Below are 15,530 nucleotides of genomic sequence, written 5' to 3' on the forward strand. Positions count from 1 at the left end.
CAGACAGACTTGGGGGAAGGAGATCGGATTATTTATAACAAGCGGAGTCATATTTATCTGCCGGGAGGGGGGGGGGGTTGTTGGGCAATTTCCTTTTTTTTTTTTTGGTAACAGCTCCAGAGCCGCGACACAAGCGTGGCTTCCTCCGCCTGGCCCCGCTTCGCTTTAGTCCCTTTCCGAACGAGGCTTTTATTCCCCCTTCAACACAAACCCGGCCCCGCCCCCGCGCTTCTCCAGCACGAGCGGGCCGGGCGCCGCTTCCCTCGCGTAGCTCTCGGGGGCGGTGGCGCGCGCCATGACATCACACAACCGCCCCGCCCTCCCCTCTGTTTCCGGAAGTGACGCTCGGCCTAGTTTCCGGCTGGAGCTGGTAACGGTAACGGGCCTGCGCGGGGGGAGGAGCCGGGCCGGGCCGGAGGGGCCGAGCCGCTGCCGCGCGTCTCTGCGGCGGGGATGGCGCTGTGGCCGCCGCGCTCCCGGGGTCTCCGCGCGGGGGAGGGGCAGGACCCGGACTCGCCCTGCGCGCCCCGCCCGCCGGACCCGCAGGTACGTTGTCCCCCCACTCCCGGGATCGGGCCCTGCGCTGGGCTCGCCGGCCCGGTCCTAGCAGCACGAAGCCAAACCGCTCCCCGGCTCGGCCTCGCCCGCCCTCGGGCCGCGGTGGCAAAGCCCCGTGGGCCTGCTGCGGGTCCGGCCCTGCCAGGGCAGCCGCTCCCTGCTGGGCGTGGAGCCGTGGACCCCGCTCGGCTCGTCCAGCCCCAGCTCCGCCCGCATGGGGTGAGTAGAGCCCGGGGGCGCCCCCCAGCTCCGCCCCGGAGCGCTTGGTAACCCGCCCCTCGTTAGACCCTGCCCGGCGACCCTCTCCGGCTGTTTGCCCCGTTTCCCCCCGCCCCCGTTGGCGGCGAGTGTGAAGTCTCTGCAGCGAAGTGATGCTGAAACCCATGGTTTGAGCTGACACGAGGCCCAGTGGTTCCTGCGGAGATAGGTGACTGTAGCGTGCGCCTACCCTCATTCCAGTCTGTGCCCCGCAGTCACTCAGCTAGCTAGCGCTGGGTTTGTCGGGGTCGCCAGGCCAGCACTTGACCATCACTCTGCCTTTTCCCATTCTCCGTCGCACTGCTGGGCGTGTCTGGCAAAATGAAGTATGTACAGTAGAGTTGTATGTAAACTTATTCAATCACTCTTCTGTTGAAAAAGTCAATGTATAGGTATATGGGGCTTCTTTCTGAGAGGTAAGTATATGGGTTTGGAACAACCAGGGACTGGAAATCCTAGAGAGGCAGCATAGTTAACTCCTTGGAATACTGTATATTTCATTCCTTTCAAGACATTCTCTTCATCTGTGATTCTCAGGTAAGTTTGAGCTAGCAGCAACTTGTCCCCTTTCATTGAAAGGAGATCTACCATGATTGACAGCCCAAAGTAACCATGAGAATCTGCAGATCACTATTTAGGAATTCATACACTTCCTTTTTTCTGGGTGGCTATATGAAGTGGGGTTTATAACTATTAAAAATCTCTCCTATGTTTATGTGAGAACTAAGTAAAACAGATTATTTTTCTACATATCTGTCCTTTGCACAAGGCGTTTTAAGTAAAGGATATTAATCTGTTTGGAATTTAATACTCATAAAGTCCAGTTATGGTCAGAGACTGTAAAGATGGCACTTTCTTATTACAGATATATATGTGTTTAGAGTTAATTCTGGTGTTTCGGCTATTGTTAGCACTGCAGAACCAGCACAGCTAAGAGAGAGCCAGCTGGATCCTATTTTTGCTGACGCTTCATCATAATTGTTTTCTACAGTTTGGTTGGAGAAGCTTTGTTACTGGTGATATATGATCCCTGAGTCTGCAAGTCTGGGAGTTATTAAAATGTATTTTATGTGTAAACTGAGCTAATTTAATGTGGAAATCATTGAAGTAAACATCCAACTGTATAATATCAATTTTAGTCACCGTTCAGAATTTAACCTCCCTTCTCACAGCTTTGCCATCTCAGAATTCTGTTCTACAGCTAACCTTACCTGTTTGCATGTGCTATCTAAATTCTCTCCACTTCTCCAAATAAAAAAAATCTGATTTTTTTCCCCCCATACAGATATATGGTCATGGGATTGAATTGGCTTGCCAAAAACAAAAGGAGTTTGTGAAGAGCTCTGTGGAATGCAAATGGAATTTAGCAGAAGCCCAGCAGAAACTTGGTAGTTTAGCACTGCATAACTCTGAGTCCCTGGATCAGGAACATGCCAAAGCACAGACTGATGCTTTAGAATTGAGACAGAGAGAGGAAGAATGGAGACAGAAAGAAGAGGCACTAATACAGAGGGAAACACAAAATCTGTGGAACGCAGATTCTGTTAGCAAGGATGTATTTAATAAGGTACGAACCATATCAACATGCATAAAACCAGGTAAAAACGAGTGATAGAACTGTTAGGTAAATCAAGTTATTTATATGGCACTTGTCACTGTAATATTATGTCTTTTGTATCCAGAACAGTCCATATGACAAGATTAAGAGCTGAATGAGTATCCTTTCATTTATTTTATTAAAATCCACCAAAAAGTAGGTCCTGCGCTGATATCTGAACATAAGAAATGTTTTTGTACTGCTAGCAGGGATCTCAAATTGCGTTGGTCCAAAACAGCAATTGTTTCCAAATGATAAAGTTAGGATCAGATCCTACCTTCTTCATAGTAATACTTTGATATTAAACTTACAAATACTAAGGACAAAAAAAGTTATGCATTTCTCAAGTTTTAAAGACTCAGTGCCTTGCTACCTGCTGTGTTAGAAATACTTTGGTAGATGACAGTGTTATTCCATGAACCAGACGTTAGAAGGAGTGTGTGTTTGTTTAAACCCTGATGTTAATTGTCAAAAAGCCCAGTTTCCCAGACACCACCTCATGCATGTTAAATTAAGTATATGCATCAGTGTGTTTGCAGGTTTTGGGCCTACAACTAGAAGCGTTACTTTTTAAATGGAAATTCAATCAAATGGTGTTCCCATAATGATATAGTTTAAAATAGCATGGAAAAGGATTCTGTGATTATGCTGTCTCCCTCCCCCCACAGAGTTTTATTAATCAAAAGAAAAGAAAAGAAATAGAAGATGAAGACAAATCCAAATCATTCATGCAGAAACATGAACAAAAAATTAGACATTTTGGTAAGTACCTCTCTTTTCCAGCTTTTTATAGTTAGGTTCTATTGTTTTATAAAATGGACACATATAAATGAAGCATCTGGCTAGCAGAGTCCAGCTTCAGGTTTCCGGTTGATCAGGGTTTGGGATTTTCTTTGATAGTCATAACAAAATAGTCCTTTCTAAGTAAGAGGCTACATGCTGCAGAAGTTTATCTAAACAGCACTATTGACTGTAGGATTCAATAAACACTTTTTTAGCGCTCAGCATAACTGAAGTCCTTGCGAAAGAGAGGGTTCTGTCTACTTTATCTGACACTTCATGAAAGGTGATATTAGAACAGTGGTATTGTAAATTCAGAAGTGTTTTTCTTTTACAGTGAAGCATTTTTTTTTCCCTCAGTGCTTATCAAAAGTATATCCTTCCATGGAAATAGCAGCTAAGTAGCAACATTTCTAATATTTTAGTTCAGATATTAGAATCTCTTGTAGACTTCAGCTGTGTTTGCTGGTTTAACACAAAGCACCTACAGGTCCAAGGAAGTTTCAGGTTTGGGGGAAAAAACTGTTAAATACTGTTGAGAGCGCTAAGCTTAGTTGTAAACAAACAAAAGATGGAAGAAGCACCACAGCTTGGATGGAAGATGAAGATTTCTCTTCCACACTAAAGTTGCTTGGTTGCAGCTGGGGCATCAGAGGTTCTGTTATATTGCTCCTAACCTCTTTTAGAAACCTTTCTCTGACTAGCTCTACTGCCTACCTAGGCTGCTGCTTGCAGCTTTCACCAAGAAAGAACATAGTGGGCAATTCTTGTTTGCTGCTTGGGGAAAGAGATAAGCAGCATTAGAAATGATGGCCTTATTTGCAGAATCAGAAAGAAAGCGCTGCATCAGCTTAAATTTTGCAGAAATTGATTAGTACTTCTCACACCTCCTTACCGCCAGACGCTCTCCATGTACATGTGCTTCAGAGCGAACACTATTTACTCTGCATTGAGTGGATTTTTCAAGCCCTGTGTGTAAAGATGTTAAGTATTTAATACACATCTTTGCCGTCTAAGCCACAAGAGGAATAGCTTTAATACATATGATGGATTTACTACTGAAAATAACTTTAGTCAAATAATCATCTATTAATAGTAACCTAGGTGTAGAATAAGAAAAGGAGTACTTGTGGCACCTTAGAGACTAACCAATTTATTTGAGCATGAGCTTTCGTGAGCTACAGCTCACTTCATCAGATGCACGTGTAGAATAGGTTATCCAAGTATATCAGACTATCCACTAGGTGTCACTTTAACTCTATAATTGAAATGTGATCAAAACCATTGCACTCAAATGTCCTGTGTCATGTAGTGTTCTGAAAATTTGATGAATATCTTGAATGTGTCCCATTGTTCTGAGTCATTGATTGGCTCCTGTATTGGTAGGGGCATAGCTGTATTGGGGCTGTTGATTACCTGATGGAAGTCATCCCATCCAACCAGGGATTGGGTTGAGTTGGCACTTGATATGCCATACTGCCTTTTGTCTGTGGTGGTATTGTTTTTAAAAACAAAAATGGTTTCTAGTCCTCTTAGCTTAAAAAAACAACTTGTAAATGTGAAGTGATGCATGAGGCTGTCTCAGTATATGCTGACAGAAGTGATTGACCTGCCTCCATGAAGTAACTTTATTGTCCAAGGATAACCACACAAGAAACAATGCTAACTGTTCCCCCACTAATCATTTTAGCAGAAATATCTACTTACTAGCTTTCTGGGTGGAATGCAAAGTACCAAATCTGTGTTTAGACTGACGTCTGATAGGACTCAAATACTTAATTGTTTTGTAGTGTCATAATTTCTTAATATGATGAGGTGTGTATGTGTATATATATATATATATATAAAAATTAAATAAATAAATAAAAATATATAATTTTTTTTACCTGTGGACTTAAGAATTCTCTAAACATTTTTTTTTAGTATTCTGACTTCTCTTGTGGTTTTGGTTTTAAAGGTTTTTAATATAGCTTTTCCACTTTGTTTAGGACAGTCGCAAGCAATACAACTTGATGATTTCTCCTCCTGGTTCATACCATTTTACACTTTGGTCTGTTTGTATTTGGTCTCTGCATTTTAACATCCTACCTATAAATCAGAGGTAGATTAATTAGTTTGTCTAATAGTACTTTTTTCTACTTCTGAATTCAAATCTGGATTAGTGTCTTATAGTTGTGAAATTACCTACTGTATGGTGTTATAGAATTGATCCCCTACCATGTTGCTCAGTCGCCTTGGACAGCAAGTCATAAAACATAATATTCCTTTATTGATGCTCTTGTTTTCTAAAGAAAAGTTCTAAATAAATGAGAAATTCTAAATGTTAAACTCACTTTTATTTATGTGTAGGAGACATCTAACATGCAAATAGAGAGAACTGGAAAATATTTCTGGATATATCAGGAATTCTTAAACTTTTTTTTATAGTATGAAATTTTTAATAGCCAGCACCATGTGGTTAGCCAGCTAGCTCTCTGCAGCCCACCAAGAAATGTTCCACAGGTGTCCAAGGGCTAAGGGCTGTAGTTTGACAACTGATGCACTAGATAACATGGGAATAGCCTGGTTTTCTAGTGTTGCAGAAGTTCAGTTAATGAGCCTCTTCTTGTCTCATACATCTTTAGATCATGTTGAGCTTAGTTGAACTATGTGCATTATACAGGAAAATTGTAGAGGAAATTTATTTTGTTTCTGTCTCCTGTCTAATTCTTCTGCTATATTGGTAGTTCAGAAGCTGAAGTACTCTAGCCACTGAAGAGATACAGAAGAGGCAGTGCAAGCTTCTCTAGCCATCTAGCCTCAATCCTGTTATAGAGACCACATTTACAAGTGAAAGTGTCAGTCAGTCTGTAATGGACTCTTAATCATGGCCTTTCTGCTGAAACTAGCAAAAAAAGGTGCCAATCGTTATTTTGGTCACATGTCAATAAGACTTAATCTTCTGTGTCACTTTTCTGATAACAGGTTGATCATTCATTGAGTGGTAATGAGTTTTAGTCATTATGCTATGTCTATCCTGGCACTTTTGGCTGTAAAACTTTTGTTGGTTGGGGTGTAACCCCCCCCATCCCAAAAAAAAGTTTCACCAACAAAAGCACCTGTGGGGACAGTGCTATGCCACCAACATAGTTACCGCTGCTTGTTAGGGATGGTTTAATTATGTTGGTGGGAGAGTGGCTACAAGGGAGATGTTACAGCAATGCAGCTACAGTGGTAGAGCTGTGCCGCTGTAAGGTCTCCAGTGTAAACGTAGCCTAAAACTCTACATCCTATGGGGTCCAGTAGTAATTACCTGGTCTCCATTGCCATTCAAATACCATAAGCAATGTATTTTTATGATAACACTTGGCTTTCTAATTCCTTTTCACCAGGCATGCTAAGCAGATGGGATGATAGCCAGAGATTTTTGTCTGACCATCCATACCTTGTATGTGAAGAAACAGCTAAATATCTCATCTTGTGGTGTTTTCACCTAGAAGCTGAACAGGTATTAGGCAAATCTTAAATTGCTCTGAATCTGGGAGAAGGTATAGATTTTTCCCACTTAATGCTACAGAAAGACTATCCACATAGATCACATTAAATGATTTATCTATTTCCCCCCCCTCATGTTTCCAGTTACTTATTGGAGGGAACCTCCATAATACCTTGCATTATGTCTGTTCTTCAATAGTTCTGTCTCTCTTCTCTCTCCCCCGCATCCCCACTTTGTTTGATCTTGTAAGATATGAGAACTGGTCATCATGAAAGTAAAACACATTTGAAATATTAAGTTACATGCTTACAGTCTCTGTAAAAATGTAACTTGGTAACTTTTGTTTCCAGAAAAGAGCTCTGATGGAACAAGTAGCACACCAAGCAGTTGTTATGCAGTTCATTATAGAAATGGCCAAAAGTTGTAATGTGGATCCCAGAGGCTGTTTTCGTCTATTTTTCCAAAGAGCAAAAGTAAGTCGTTATTTCATTTTAATGCTAGAGAAGCTCTTGCAGTATCTGAGAGGGATCAGTGTTCAAGAGCAGCTGAAATTTCTTCCTGACAGCTGCAAGCTAAATATGTGCTAAGGGAATGGGCCCCAGGCTCTAGGGGAAAGGTTGAGTTGTTGGCAGCCCTTTGTGCAATAAATGGTCGGTGTAACCATGAGATTGGAAGCTCTGTGGATTTTGTTGTGCTGCTAGGCGTGTACAAAAGGAGAACAGAACATAAAATCAATGTGTAATTCATATATAATCATACAATAAATGTACATTTTTTCATGCACAGAGTACTATAGAATGGTGAAAACTGTCTCCCATTTGCTCTAGAACCTTACTCTCTGAAAGAGTAGGGTTCCTGCAGAATCAATATTTTGTGCTCTAAAAACTAACTATAGATGAAGATATAGACACTGGACAGGAGTTGTCTCCATTGCACTGCTTAAACAGGGAGGTAGGTTCAGGACTAGATTAGCTTCTCAAGCAGCTGGGCTCATGATGTGCCATAGAGACTGCATGCTCCTTCTTTAGGAAAGGGAGCATTTTTATGCCTCTGTAATGACTCAGTATAGCCATCCAGGAGCAACAATGTCAGGCTCCAGAGAGCTATGACTAGAAGGCATGTTAAAATCTTGAGATGGGGTCAAAGAGAGGGCATTCCACAGGACCTATCCATTGCAATCCCCATTTGCCCCATCACCACCCTCCCAAATAAAAAATGCTGTTGCAGAAGAATTACATGAGCAGTGTGGTCAGCAGCTTTCTTCGGAAACTCTGGTGCTAGTTGAATAAACTAGCATCAGGTCTGGCAACTACTCCATCACAGTATCTCAAAATTAATTTGTAATACATTTAATTAAAACTTAGTACAGAACTGCTTAATCATAGTTACAGGTATTTTTGCTGAACAGTGTGTGCAGTTCATTTAATATCTATGAAGCACTTTGGAGCTGTGAAGTATTCTGGAATACTAATGAAAGATAGAGTTCTTGAAATATGAAGTGATGATGGGGAACACATCCTAATATTGTAAGAATTCAAGAACTCCATCTTTCATCCTAAATTTGAAATCAGTGAAGTTTAACTGCAAAATCCACTTTTGTCTGAGTAAGTTTTTTAAATTGTACATGCTAGCGAAAAAGCCCATCTAAGCTGATGTTGTCAAGATTTAGTTCTAAACAGGAGTTAGAGCTGCTAAGCAGGCAAACTGATTTCTAAGTCACAACTAATAAAAAAAAAAAAAAGCATATTTAAGGACTTGGTGTCTTTTGTTAGCTTGTTATCAAGGACTCCATTGTTTACTCTGACTTGTGTCAGTGTTTGTCACAGCCTTCCACTTAACAGTATTTTTGTATCACTGTGGTGCACCTCTCTATACCCACTTCTGCAGTTTGTACTAATCCTGGCTGGATTGCTGCAAATCAAAGGATGTCTTTAAAATGCTCATGGGGCTGAATTTGTGCACTGCTATGAAAATTTCAGGTACTTAGTCTGACTGTTCATACTGGCAGATTCACTTGGGAGGGAGAAGAACGAGGAGTACTTGTGGCACGGCTACCACTCTGAAACTTGGGAGGCAGAGTGCCTTGCCCGTTAATGGGGGCCCCTACTTTAAATAGTGTTGACTTGCGTCTGAAAAGTCCAGTACTGAGTATCCCCTCTCCTTTCAGCTTCTAGGATGGGATGAGGAATGAGTTAAAATTAGGATCTATTCACCACTCCTCAGATGCAAGAAAATAGCCTTTTATCATTATCCCGGCCAAAAATATTTAAACCACACTTCAAAAAAAATCAAGAAACCTAGGTGATTTTTCACAAAGCTGCTATTGGTTTCTCCAAGACTTTCATCTAAAGTTTAGGGTGGTGGTGGTTTCCCTTTTCTGTGCTTCATTGTGTAGTTTTTTTTTTCCCCAGTAATGTAAAACTTTGGCTACATAAGTATATACTTCTAGTTTTGAGTTTAGGGGAATACTTAATTGGCAACCTTTTCTTTGTACAGGCAGAAGAAGAAGGTTATTTTGAGGCTTTTAAAAATGAACTCGAAGCATTCAAATCAAGAGTGAAAATCTCTTCACAGTCACAGAGTTTTCAGGCTATGTCAGTTCAGAATCCTGTTGCCCATACTGGTCTGAGTTCCTTAGGCATGTTGGAGTTTTTGCCACAGGTAGGTTTTTAATAAATCCATTTCCAGAAATCATAATTGTTTTTGGGCCAGAGTCTGCCATCTTTACTCATGTAAGGGTAAAGATGGGGGGAGGGATAGCTCAGTGGTTTGAGCATTGGCCTGCTAAACCCAGGGTTGTGACTTCAATCCTTGAGGGGGCCATTTAGGGATTTGGGGCAAAAATTGGGGATTGGTCCTGCTTTGAGCAGGGGGTTGGACTAGATGACCTCCTGAGGTCCCTTCCAGTCCTGATATTCTATGATTCTATGTGAAGTAGTACCTTTGATTTCAAATAGGACTACTTATGGAGTAAGGTACTAGCTGCGAGTAAAGTTAAATATTCTGTATATAAACTATTTGCTCTGCATATAGATACTCAAAAAGCTATCTCTTTGTCTCCTAGACCCCAAATAGCATCCAAGCACAAATCCAAATGCATTTTACAACCTGATAATTCAGCCCTAATGCATTAAATATTCATACTTAACCTACTCACAAGTAATTTTATCTGGTTCAAGTATGCTGGAGCAAACACTATTATAAAAGTGGTTCTATAATTAAATTTTGTATTTTATATTATAGGAGGTGAAAATGAGTTTCCAAGTAAAAATGAGCATAATGTTCTCATTAATGGACACCTACAAGTAATCAAACCTAAGAAAAATGTAGCCTGTGATAAGAGAATGGGAACTACAAAATACCTTTCATAAAACACTGAGGGTTCTGTGTAGCTGGTTTTGGATTACAAAGCATGATTTAAATGTTAGGTTTCTTTTATGTCTGAGACCACCATTACTAAGGGTTTTTCCCCACTTGGATAGTTGAATGGGGTCAAAATTAAGACATTCGTTTTGAAATCCTTTTAATCAAGATATTTATATACTCAGGTTCACTTGCATCTGAGTTAACTTAGAATAGGATTACAGTAGCTCCTCGCTTAATGTTATAGTTATGTTCCTGAAAAATGCTACTTTAAGCGAATCCAATTTCCCTGTCAGAATTAATGTAAATAAGGGGGGTTAGGTTCCAGGGAATTACTTTTCGCCAGACAAAAGACTATATGCACGCGCACGCACACACTATAAGTTTTAAACAAACAGTTTAATATTGTACACAGCAATGATGATTGTGAAGCTTGGTTGAGATGGTGAAGTCAGAGGGTGGGAGATTTCCCAGGGAATGCCTTATTGCTAAATTGCCTAAATTGCTAAATGAATTGGCACTTAGCTGAGCCCGCAATGGTTAACACGTTGTTAATGTAGCCTCACTCTACAAGGCAGCAGGAATGGAGGGAAGGGAGACAGCATGACAGACAGACTGTGTGTGTGTGTGAGAGAGAGAGAGAGATGCGCATTGCCCTTCAAGTATGGTGACCCTACTTTAAGTACACTGCCTTTTTAAGTAGATCAGCAAGTGGAGGCAGCAGCTGCTGCCAGCAAGTTCCCTCTGTTGTCCTGAGCCCTGTCGTGTCCCCTACTGCTCTGTAGAGATGCGGGGCAGGAGCATGGGGCAGGGGAGGGGGACACCCTGACATTAGCCTCCCCCACACAGCAAGCAGGAGGATCCTGGGAGCAGCTCCAAAGCAGAGGGCAGGAGCAGCACATGGCAGTGGGGGGTGGGACAGCTGAACTGCCCGGCAGTTGATAGCCTGCTGGGTGCTGCTGCACAGGGAACTTAGGGGAGCGGGGAGCTGATGGGGGGGCTGCCGGTCCACCTTGGTTGCAAGCCCCCACCAGCTAGCTCCAATGGCTGCTCTTTCTGCAAGCAGTTGACAGAGCAGGTGGCTGCCAAACAACGTTATAAGGGAGCATTACTCAACTTTAAACAAGCATGCTCCCTAATTGATCAGCAACATAACGTTAACTGGGATGACTTTAAGTGTATATTTATTTCTAATTAGGCTCTCTTTCCATATAAGATGAATAAAAGCTTAGTACAGTCATAAGATTTCCTAAATTTCAAGGGAATACATTTTTAATAAGCTACATTACCATTAGTCACAGGCAAATCCTTATGCATCACATTCAAACTTGCGTCTTGAGTGTGAGATGCAGACAATTAAAGGGAGCTAGGCAACAGACCACAGATGCAATATTAGAATCTCAGTATTTACTTGTGTAGAATTAATGTTGTCTTCTCCTCTGTTGCAGACTACAGACTCTCTTCAAAGCTGCGTAAACACAGGTCTCTTTAATTTAAACTCATTGGTACACCTAGATGATGAGGAACCCAAAATGATGGACACAATATAGTACTGTTAAGACCGAGGCCAAGTACTTTTGTTACAAAGAAAAGAACGTGGCTATTTTCTTGACACTTACTTTTCTGGGTGCTGCACTTTATTTTTTGCATTTGTTTTTTGGAAGGAGGGTAATCCAGAAACACATTTGTCATTTTATTTGAAAATGTGCTGCTAGATTTTTGGTTCCCTTTTAGGAGAGGGGTTCTCATATGTTACTGAATGTGAAACTGGATGTTTTTTCTGCTACTTAAACTTGCCTTTATTCTTAATTTTAGGAATCAAAGTATGACAAACAAATCTGCACAAATACAATGTTTACGAGAAGTGGTTGATTCTAGTTGGAATCTGCTATAGTCTTTTATTATAGACATGGACGTGTCTTGCTCTATGAATACTAAAGATCACAATTGTACTCATGCTATACTGCTGACATAGTAAGCACTCAAATCCAGTTTTATCATATTAATAGCAATAAATCAAAAGCTGATATCAACTTGGAGGCTCAAATTAAAGCAGTGGTTTTTTACCTCTACTACAAGGATTAAAATTTTACTTTATGCTTTCAGACAAAGTACTTATTTCTGATTGTCAAGTTATGTATATTTTAGAGACAAAGTATATAATTGCTTAGAAGTGAGTTTTGAGCCGCATTTCTAGCAGCACAGTCACTGAGAAGCTGATTCTTCTGTCTAATATTTAGTGTTAATTTAAAATATTACTGCTGCATAACAAAGATCCAGTGTGAATAAATATTTTGGGTGAGAGAGATTGAGGGTGGGGAAAACAACTTCAGGATAAGATTGTACTGCAGCCAGGATCTCTCCTTCCTACCAGTAATGAAGAAAGCCTGAGTGCCAAACACTGACTGAACAGTATTGATTTATAATTCAGATTGGTTGTGGTATTTCAAGCTTTCCTCAGTTTAAAAGGAAAGAAGAGTTCTGTTTCAGTATCAGCTGAATGATGCCAAGTGGTTAACTGTTGAGAGTAACAATATATAGGGCAGTATCTTAAGAGCCCTCTGCTTTAGACCTCTGCAAAAGTCAAACTTTTTAATATTTCCAGAATTTTGCCATAAGTCTTTGCACTCCAGAACTGCTATTAAGCTTTCCTAATTATTTTCATGATTTTTTTCACCTGTGTATACAGCTGCTGTGTATCTGGGCTATTTCAGTGTAGGACTGACCCTCCCTGATACCACAGTAGAAATACCTAGATATTTTCTCCTTTTACAGCGAAGCAGCAATGTATTAGTTTATATATACTTCTTGAGTCACATTCTCTACTGCTTACTAACCCCTCTGCATTGCTTAAGTGGCATAAAGGGGCTGGAAAGCAGCCAGTTTTCCTCAGCCTACAGAAGACCCAGGCTGGTGCAGAACTAGCATTGCTGGCCAGCTTCCTATGCAGTCCCTCTGTAGCCACAAGCAAAGGGAGCAAGTTTGAAGAACTATTTTGTGAGTTGGCTTTTCTGTGCCAGTGGATGGCCACAGATAGTAGTTGTATCTTGGAGTGGCCCCTTGCCTGTCCTAAGACGTGCAGGCACCAATGTTGGCACAGAACTAGTGCCAGAAACGGAACTGCAACCACTTCTTCTCTGGTCCCCTTCTTTGCCCCACGGTGGCCAGCACAGTCTGGGCCTTTGTCTTCAGGTTATGTGAGGAGTAGGCCAGTCACATGCTTGGTTATAGAGAACCATAAGAGCATTTCTTCTTTTCAGTACTACAGAAGCCTTATGGATGGGAATTTAGGGGTGAGAACAGTCAAGCTTCAAAACATTTTCTGGAACTTCATTGGCATGTCCGTCAGCCACTAGCATGAGGGGGCTGACCCGCCTTTCTGATATGGAACACATTTAGTGGCACATTCTAATTTTAGGCCTCCAGTACACCAGCTTAAACACTTGTGATCTCTCTAGCAATCCCTTATTGAGAGAAGATAACAGCTCTCAGTAGGCTCTAGCCAAAAGCTGCAGAGACTGTAAGAGTATATTCTCCAATACTGTAAAACCTGTTGCAGCTGAGTAGTGTGAGTGGAATACAGTGAGGAAAAGATCACAAAAGGGCATGTCATTTCTCTTACTAACTTCCCCCTCAGAATGACCAGACAGCGTGAGAAATGACCTAGCTATGCAGTAGTTCATCTCCTAAACACAGTTAATCCCTGTATCCTACAGTGACCGTGCAGCCTCCCTTGTAGAAAGAACTGAACTTCCATCTGTAGGTGCTTAAGCCCTGATGTTGCTGGCATGTGAAGGACAGAACACACTTCTGCTAGCGGTAAGAAGCCTCAGGGCCATCTTGGAGAAAGAGCAGCCAATATCCTGTTCTTAGGGAAAGTGAAGAAATGTGTATTTAGACTAGTGCAAAGGTGGGAAGAGCTGTTGCTTTTTGTCTGGAAACGGTCCAGAAACCCCAGTAATGCTGGTGTTAAATGGAAGTATAGAACAAATCAAGGTTTTGTATGGGAATGCTAAGGCGACTGTCCAAAGGAATCTTGTCTCCACGGAACATGTGTATGTCTAGAGGTGTCTCTATGGACATACAGCCTTTGGCTGCAAAATTTGTCACTTTTTTTTTTTTAAGAAAAGGACCCAAACTGAATAGTACCTACCTCAATAGCCTTACGCTTACAACAAATGAAAAGCTTTCCAAGTTCTTCAGATGCTTTTCTTAGGCCGTGTCAGTACGGGTGGTGTTAATACTTTGGAGTAAAAACCCTACAGTAAAGTATTTATACTGGCACTACTGCTAGATGACCTGTTCATTGGATCACCACCAGCGAGGAGTGACGCTCTGAGCAGCATGGTCTGCTGCCAGTTACACCAGTTCCATAAAGTTGAACTATCTGGATGTGATTATTACATTGACTTCTGTACCTAGATCTTGCTGACCAGTTTCTGAAGAAGTGGGATTGAGGGAAATGAAATCAGCAGAGTCTGTAAGGCTGAAAAAATGGATAGGAGAGTTTCTTGTAAAGACTAGCAGTAGCTACAAAAATCTGGACTGCTTGGTATTTGAAAGAGCCAAGCTTACAGAGGGCTGTTGACCTCAGCCATCAAAGTCCAGTGTGGAATGGGAATGAGGCTGGTTCTCTACCACCAAAACATGCAGCGTACTCATCTCTGTTAATCTTATGGGAGAAACTATTACCCTACTGTTTTAATCTCTCTGCTCTATAACCTCATTAATTGAGGATTAAAGTTACACTCTACCATACCAAATGTAACCAGAGTGTAACCAGTTGGACTCTTCCAGGTGCAACTAGGCAGTCAGAATTTTGTTAATATTGTAACTTGGTGGAGTGAAATAGCAAAAAAGGTCAGTTTTGTAACTTTAAATGTGGATAAATAAAGGCTTCAAGATAGTGTGACAAAACATAGCTAACATGTTTAATCAAAGAAGCTTGAAGGTATACTCTTGTGGCAAGATTCTCCCCCACTGCTTTGGAAATGAGATTTAATTTTCTGTAATAAAACATTTTATTGTAGTGCTGTGTGTGACTGAAATTTAAGATGACCAGAGCCCCTAATTGACTATTGTATAGTGTCAATGTTCAGGATTCATGAAAATAAGATATCTAATCCCATTTTCTTTAGTATGCTTTCTAGTGCTTTGTCTAATCAAGTATCCCGAATAAGCATAGCTTCTTATGTTAAATAAGAGGCCAGGCAAAAGCCTCATTGATCTCATGAGCAAATTTTTCTGACATTTTGTTCTAAACTTGACTCTTCTGAATTACATTCCATTACTCTTAGGAGTACAAGCCCAAATTATTAGTCTTCCTTCAGGCAATTAGATCTACATGCTGCTTCTGCTGGAGTAGTTATCTAGTCCAACTAAATGTGTAATATCTGGCCTTATTTTCTTCCATTGTAATTCAGTAGCTCTCCTGAACTCACTTTATCACTCTGCTAATAGGGGGAACCAATCCTTACAGAGAATGATCTTCTTGTGGGC

At 41.2% G+C, this 15,530-nt stretch overlaps 1 protein-coding gene across 1 annotated transcript; it reads left to right on the forward strand.

Annotated features, from left to right (window-relative positions):
• Positions 1-370: 370 nt before the first annotated feature.
• Positions 371-15,060, forward strand: CDC37L1 (cell division cycle 37 like 1, HSP90 cochaperone). The gene is made up of 7 exons (XM_077817630.1): positions 371-546; positions 2,102-2,383; positions 3,082-3,175; positions 6,565-6,680; positions 7,019-7,141; positions 9,165-9,329; positions 11,480-15,060. Exons 1-7 carry the CDS (start codon positions 454-456, stop codon positions 11,579-11,581), a joined length of 975 nt encoding a protein of 324 aa, XP_077673756.1. The 5' UTR covers positions 371-453; the 3' UTR covers positions 11,582-15,060.
• Positions 15,061-15,530: the final 470 nt, after the last annotated feature.

Source organism: Eretmochelys imbricata, chromosome 5 (genome assembly GCF_965152235.1).
Source record: "Eretmochelys imbricata isolate rEreImb1 chromosome 5, rEreImb1.hap1, whole genome shotgun sequence".
Taxonomy (NCBI): Eukaryota; Metazoa; Chordata; order Testudines; family Cheloniidae; genus Eretmochelys; species Eretmochelys imbricata.

Excerpts from the sequence above, each read along its gene's own strand:
- CDC37L1 (XM_077817630.1), top strand. The coding sequence starts at position 454 with ATGGCGCTGTGGCCGCCGCGCTCCCGGGGTCTCCGCGCGGGGGAGGGG. Across the intron at positions 2,384-3,081 it reads GCAAGGATGTATTTAATAAG|AGTTTTATTAATCAAAAGAA; the intron begins GTACGAACCATA and ends CTCCCCCCACAG. Across the intron at positions 6,681-7,018 it reads TTCACCTAGAAGCTGAACAG|AAAAGAGCTCTGATGGAACA; the intron begins GTATTAGGCAAA and ends TTTTGTTTCCAG.